Raw genomic sequence first — 7,621 nt, 5'->3', positions numbered from 1 at the left:
AAACCTTAAATCTCTACCCAATTCGTATTTCACGGTTTTTTCCTCATTAGAAACCCTAAACCTCAAACTCGAAAAATCGATTAAATCACTATTATACCTGCACGATGAGTGAACCAAGGAGCATGAGAGTGAAGCACACTGCAAAACATGCTAGACATAGAGAAAAGGGCTCTTCCCCGACTCAAGGAGGACGAAAGAGTCGTGAAGACCCTTACTACTCTCTCATTCTTCAAGAGGCTAGATTGACTAAGTTTCAAGGCTGTAAGCAAACCTACATTCAGTATACGGATGTAGAATGGCTTGATGCCCAAGGCTTTCAATTTCGACATGGGTTGGAGACCCAAGGAGTTAACAAATTCATGGAATTGAAAGGTAAGATGTATCCTTCACTCATTAAAGAATTCTATAGTAATTTTAGGTATAAGGATGAGGTGTATTCAACAATGGTAATGGGGAAGATGATTGTTATGGATGAAGAGTTATTTTTGGATGTTGGAGGTCTTGAATGTGATGGACCTATGCTAGGTGGTTGTAACAATGAGTCATGGGACTCATTCAATGCTATTGAAATGTACAAATCATGTTTGAGAGGACCTCACCTATTTGTGCAAGGGGAATTGACCAAGGTTGGGTCATTTTCTATGGAAAATCGACTCTTACACTATTTGATTGCATACAACATACATATTGCTTCAGAGAAATACGAACCATGCTCAACCCACCATCAACAATCTGAAACTGATGTTCGCCATTTGGGAAGGCATTTCGTTTAATTGGCATTCGAAGATTCTGAAAGTTATGCATGGCATAGCTTCATCTTCATCAAGATTGCTCGCCTATGGGATATTCATCTCTCGTATCATTGATTATTACGAGATTGACACCACTCATGTGGATACTATTATGACTAACTCTCGAGTGCATCTTGTAGGTGATAACCTGATTCACAAAATGGACATCTATAAATTTGATAATGAATGGAAATATCAAGAAGACAATACTGCCAGGGTGAATAAGGATATACCACCTAAAGATAATGTTGCAAATCCCAGTGAGTCCATTTCTTAGCAACCACCTGCCGAGGCATTTGTTGAGCCTCAGGAACCATCCTTTGGGCTTGCTCACTTGGATGCGATGGAACAACACCTCAATGCGCGTATAGATGGACATTTTCAGAGTATGAGGGATTCTGTGGCTGCTGAATTTCAGTAGCAACAGAGGCTTTCCGAGGACCTAGAACGTATCATTTTCATAGTGCGTGCTACTCGTGGCTCATCTCCATCACCACCTACACAAGATAGCCTAGATAGGAATGTCTAGTGTGTGTCTAGGGTGTGTGGTTATTATGTTTTGGTGATTGTATATTGGTGTTGCTTATTTATGGTTGTATTTTGATGAACTTTCTATTTTGAACAATTTGTACTCGTTTATTGCACTTACTTTTATATGTTGTAAAACATTGATGTTAATTTGGATTATGTTTACAAATTATTGCATTATCCTTTCATGTTATCTAATGTGAATATCTTATGTTGAATGAATGATATATTATGAATACTACTACATCATTATCTTTGATCATCCTATGGATTTCATGTTGAATTTACACAACTAGATAAATATCGCAATCAATTCTTCTATAATATGTTTTTATTACTAAATAATCGATTAACTCCATATTATAATCGATTAAACCTATAATTTTTGCACATGTTCAAGTATTTTTCAAGCTGCTTAGTCGATTATCTTTGATTAATTAATCGATTAAGACTAGTAAACTGTATATCCTTCCTTACTTTTGGCTTTTAATATCATAATCTGCCATAGCTTTTTTATCATGCCAAAGGGGGAGAAAGGTGTTGTTTGAGCTATTTTTCAGGTTGAAATGAGCTTCTGCAAAGTAATCATGTTGCTACCCTAACATTACCTCTTACAGTGAACCTAACTTCTAATAGCACCTAGCCACTTCTAACCAGGGTTTCCCAAACATTTTCTCTACTACTTAATAATATAAAAACACTTAGCCTTCTAGATCTTCATGAATACTTGAGCTTAAGTGAACTTCATCCTTGACTTTGTTGTTTGTGGAATTGTGCAATTCTTCAAGCTTGTCTTTAAACTTTTCTTCAATCTTTGTCTTCATAAAAATCCATGTGATGCATGCTTGCATTTACAATCTACTCTTTGTGATGCATGCTTGCATTTACAATCTACTCTTTGTGATGCATGCTTGCATTTACAATCTACTCTTTGTGATGCATGCTTTCATCTACACTTTTTAAACACAATCTTAAGACCCATGTGTAATTACCCTATTTATATCCTAACCCTAAAACTAGTGGGACTATATAAATTCCAACTTATCACTTAAACTAAAGATTCGATAGCTTCCCTTCTAATCTCAATCAAATGAGCAGCCCCCAAAAATCCTAAAAGACAACCTGAACCCACAAAAAAACCCTAGCAGCCCCTTAACTAGAAATATAATAAGAGTAGTAACATACACACTCAATTATAGGGAAACACCTAAACAAACTTGTCAGACAGCAGCCAAAACACAAAGAAGAAACCGAACAATAACCAAAGGGACATTTCCAGCAAAAGGGGTTCATTGTCCCTTTCCTTCTTTCAGGTACATAGTTTTTGTTGGGGGTCCTGCAAGGAGGACCAGCATCACGTGACGCTAGTGTTCAGAGACAAGATTGGGTCTGTATGTCTGCTCGTGGGGATGGTGAACCGGGTTCACTATTACTTCGGTTACCATACGCGATTTCCACCCGTGATAGAGCCTTCATAGAGTAGTATGTGACTTCCAGGCGCAACCGCATCAGCCATGGAAAGGTCTCACGCTAGTCGTGCATAGGGGATCTTGTGGTGGTTATGGACTCCCCTTCCTCTTAATCACCTATGTTGGTTAACAAGGGCTCTAACTTCACCTAGAGGAGGTGGGGTGAAAAGGTGGCTCACGTAAAAATTAAAAACAATCCATATACAAAGATAATCTCAAAAAGTACTGGTTATAATCTATTAAATGATTGTTTAATCAATTAATAGAAAGCTTGAGTTAATCGATTAATAAAAGGCTTAATTGATTAAGCTTGCTAATTTTTTGAAAATCTTTTGTTCTTGATGCAACAAGAAATCAGTGATTAATCTGATCTAATATGCACTTAAACAATTCAATGAAAGTGATTAATCATACAAATTCACTAATGAAAAATTCTCGATATGCATGTAATCAAATATAGAGAAATACAACAATTGCACGAAAGTAAATATGTGGAGAAAGAGAGAACATAACATGATCGATTTATCTTGGTTCAATTGCCAACCACTGCAATCTATATACAGGCATCCCCTTCTGACCTTAGGAGATTTTCATTACTAAAAAGAAATCAAATTTTTATAAAAAAACTTCTTCCACCAAGACTTCCCTTGGACCAAGCTTCTAATGTATCCACACCACTTCTAACCAAGTATACCCAAAGATACCTCTTCTTGGACCTGACGCCAGCCTAGGATTTTCTTCCTAAATTTCTCTCTTCTCCAACACCAACGAAAAAAAATTACACATCAATTGGTAAAATGTGTACAAAGTTCTTTACATCTTGATTTGCTAATCATACACTACAGTTTAAATTCAATAACCCTTTGATGAATCTCACAATCTCATAGATGAATATGAATGATTAAGAGACACAAAAGGAAAATCTTTAAAAACAATTAATGCTTGAAAATAAAAGTTCTTCCAAAGGTTCACAAAAATCTCTCTTTTCACATAAAAGTCTCTATCACTCTTTTCAGAAAAACTCTCTTGAAAATTCGTGTATTCTGCATCAAGTTCATTCTTGTGTTTTTGCCCATGGGAAAGGATGCTAAAATACATTCATTTTCAAATTGTTTGTTGTTGAGGATAACTGGTTATGCAACTACTTAAAATGATTAACATTTCTTTAAAATGAAAAAGATTCCAAAACAGAAACTGGCTTAATTGATTAACGAGTTTCTCATTTTCAAAGACTTAATCAATTAACTAAAGTCTTAATCGATTAACAGTTTTCTGAAAATACTTAGTTAATTTTTCATGAACCTCTAACATGAGAAATTGATGCATGCTGCATGGTTTTGAAAATGATATAAGTACAACTTAGTTTAATGCATAAAAATAATGTATGTGTACTAATGCACCTAAATCATGTTATGGATGATAATCTTATATGCTTTATGTTCATACTCTAATATGTGAGATTTATCATTAGATTCATCCAAATTAGACTCTACCCATTCAAAGCATATTAAGACCTAAAATAAAAAGATTACTCTAGCTTTGTTGATCCTTATGAAGCTTGAACTTGAGTCTTGATGTTGTTGGATTTGATTTGTCCTTATCCATAGTCTTTAAGCTTTATCTTCATCAAAATCATATCTTTGCACACTTGCATTCACAATCTCCCACTTTTTGATGATAACAAGTCAATCTTGCATATATTGTATATTACTTGAATGACAATCAACTTGTTTTGAGATTTGATTTGAGCTTGAATATTTGCTCTCCCTCACTTTGTGCATTTCATGTTTTGTGTATTTTGCGGAAGCTTGTAATGCAACAATCTGCAAAACATATACAAGAACCTTTCTCCCCCTTTTGGCATGATCAAAAAGCAATGTTGTAGATAAAAATAAGCCAAAAGTAAAGAGATGATTAAATTAATTTCTAGTCTTAATTGATTATACATGGCTTTAATCGATTAAGCAGGTTATGAGTTCACTGAAATTGAAATTTTTGCTATTATTAATCGATTATACATGTATTTAATTGATTAAATGATGTATATTTCAGAAATTCAATGAAAATTTCATGATTTTTCCTTGGGATTACATGTAATATGCATCATATATTCAACAATTATATCAATTATATTGAAGAACCAGTACGCAACAAAGTAAACGAAATGACATAACACATATATTTCATAAAGTCCATCCATTTTGTACATTAAAACATCAAAAACATTACAATCAAGGTAACATATGCAAAATACCATAGGAAAAAAACAAAATTTTAAAATCCATAGTCATAAAGTACAAAACAACAATGACAAAACAAGACACATATCCTAGACTAAACCAATTCGGACTAATTATTATCGCCCTGACTAGACTAGCTACTAGGAGGTGGTTGCGAGAAGTTGCCAAAGGTCGAGAAAAGAACACTAAGATGATCAAAGTGAGTCTTGGTTTCCAATTCTTGTCTTTGAAACTCAGCCATGAGCCTATCTTGCATTGCATGCATTCTTTTATCAACATGCTCATTAAGGTGTTGTTCCATAGCATCCAAATGAGCTAATTTAATCCCAACAAGCTATATTACTCGAGAGGTAAAGATCCCATACGCCACGATCTTGATGAAGATGAAGGGATTCCATACATCACATTAAGAATCTCAGCAGGTTAATTTACCATGATCCCTTCCTTAATAGCATACATAAGCTTTAGATCATAGCAAGTTGGTTGAGCATGATTTGTGTTTCACTGAACTAAAATGCAAGCAATGAGATAGTGCAGAAGCATATTCTCAACTATCATGAACCCAACCTTTGTTAGCTCACCATGAACATAGTAATGTGTTCATCTAAAGCAAGGCTTACACATTTTAGTGGATTTGTAAGAACTCCATAACTCTTTGTTACCATCGCCTAGAGGAGAGCCATCACTAGCCAAGTCTCCAATTTCTAAAAATAGCTCCTCAACCAAAATTATCAAAATGCCCTTAACATAACTAACATATTGCCAATCTTTATACTAAAAGTTAGCAAAAAATTCCCAAACTAGAGAGGGCAAAATGTTATTATGAAGCTCCAGAAAAGTGTTGGCCCCTTGTGCAATTCCAACGGGAATTGAAATCATTGCTCCACCATCCATGTTGTATTGATATATTGTATGTAGGTCTTTTTGTGGATGATAAACTTGGCCAAAATTCGGCTTGTAGAGCAGGGGTATAATAAAGGTCTCTCCCAACATTAACTCTACCACCTCGAGTGGAGGAGGAATCACCACTGTCCAAATTCCTCTAATGCTCATGATGGCAAAAAGAATAGTTAATCCCAACAATGTGTTTCACTCTCTTTGGTATTCTTTCACTCATTTTGGTAACTTGATTGATGGATAATAGATTATGTTAGTCGCTTAACATATTTGGGGTTAGGGTTTCAAAAGAGGGAAAAATCTAGGTTAAAGAATTTGGAGGAGAAATTGATGGAATACGAGGATCTTAGGTATGGTGTAGACGAATTTAGGTAATGGGGTTTTAAATTTGAGAGAAAACACACAAGATTTGATGTTGTAGAATATTTCTAGAGAAAGATTGAAATTCTAGGGTTTGAAATATGAATATAACACTATCACTAGTAGTATGTTTAATCGATTAAGTGTAGTGTTCATCAATTAACGAAATTGAAAATTTTGTGCAGATAATCGATTAAGGCCTTGTTTAATTGATTAATAGAATTTAAAAGTGTACCCAGGTAATTGATTAAGGGTTGTTTAATAGATTAAGATACCTAAAAATAAGCTCAGTTAATCGATTAACTATGTGGATAATCGATTAATCACAAGTCTTTCACAACATTTAATACATTTCAAAATTTGCTTAGGGAATGCTAAGTTCTAACTAGACAAAACATATCCTATACACTTATCAATCACACATAAGGATACCAAATCATATAAGAACATAGATAAGCAATTATGACATGCATTCAAGTAAACAATATAGGCAATGTATAAAGATCATAATGAATTCATTGAATTTTAAAACAAAATTAGATAGCACAAACAAATATATTCATCAAGAATTCCTAGTTCTCTTTTAGTATAAATGAAGTATCTCTAGGAAGAGGCTTAGTGATGATATCGGCTAGTTGCTTTGAAATTTCAAAAAAATCAATCACACAATCACATCTTTGAACATGATCTCTTAAGAAATGATACCTAATTTCTATATGTTTGGTGTGAGAATACAAAAAGGGACTCTTATCCAGATAAATTGCACTAGTATTATCACATTTAATAGGTATTTTATCATGCCATAGACCAAAATCTAATAATTGTTCTTTCATCCATAAAATTTGAGCACAACACATGCCGAGAGCAATGTATTCTACTTTGGTGATTGAAAGGGAAACACAAGCCTGCTTTTTACTATATAGTGGTTACAATACACCTAGAAGGGGGGGGGTTGAATAGGTGTAGCGGTTAGAATATCCGCTTTTCGAAACTCAACACTTAATGCTGAATCACCCCTATTTAATCAATTAAAAGAATATGGATAATCGATTAACAGATTTGATTTAATCGATTAAAACAGAAACAGTAAGCTTAGGCAGATTCGATTACTTGCACGACAATTAACCGATAATGAAATTAACACACAGAGCTTACAGAATCATCAGAGTATTAACAGTATAGCAAATATACAGAATATAGCAATTAATTCTACTATACAAGTTAACCGATTAAATGCAATAAAGAGAGAGAGAGAAAGAAAAATCCTGCAACACGATTTTTATCCTGGTTCGTTTGCTTGTCCACCGCAAACTACATTCAGGCCTCCCGGCTGATT

General features: G+C 34.3%; 1 protein-coding gene across 1 annotated transcript in view; it reads right to left on the bottom strand.

The window, feature by feature from the left end:
* The window catches only part of LOC109329221 (tRNA(His) guanylyltransferase 1-like), a 5,379-nt gene continuing 2,919 nt past the window's right edge, over positions 5,162-7,621 (bottom strand). Inside the window, exon 2 of the mRNA XM_019562889.1 lies at positions 5,162-5,343. Within this exon, the coding sequence (XP_019418434.1) occupies positions 5,162-5,343 (182 nt within the window). The remainder of the gene's footprint in view (positions 5,344-7,621) is intronic.

The sequence above is a fragment of the Lupinus angustifolius genome, chromosome LG16, assembly GCF_001865875.1.
Source record: "Lupinus angustifolius cultivar Tanjil chromosome LG16, LupAngTanjil_v1.0, whole genome shotgun sequence".
In the NCBI taxonomy this organism is placed as follows: Eukaryota; Viridiplantae; Streptophyta; class Magnoliopsida; order Fabales; family Fabaceae; genus Lupinus; species Lupinus angustifolius.
Note: the sequence above shows the minus strand (reverse complement) of the source record. Positions and strands in the feature narration are given on the sequence as shown.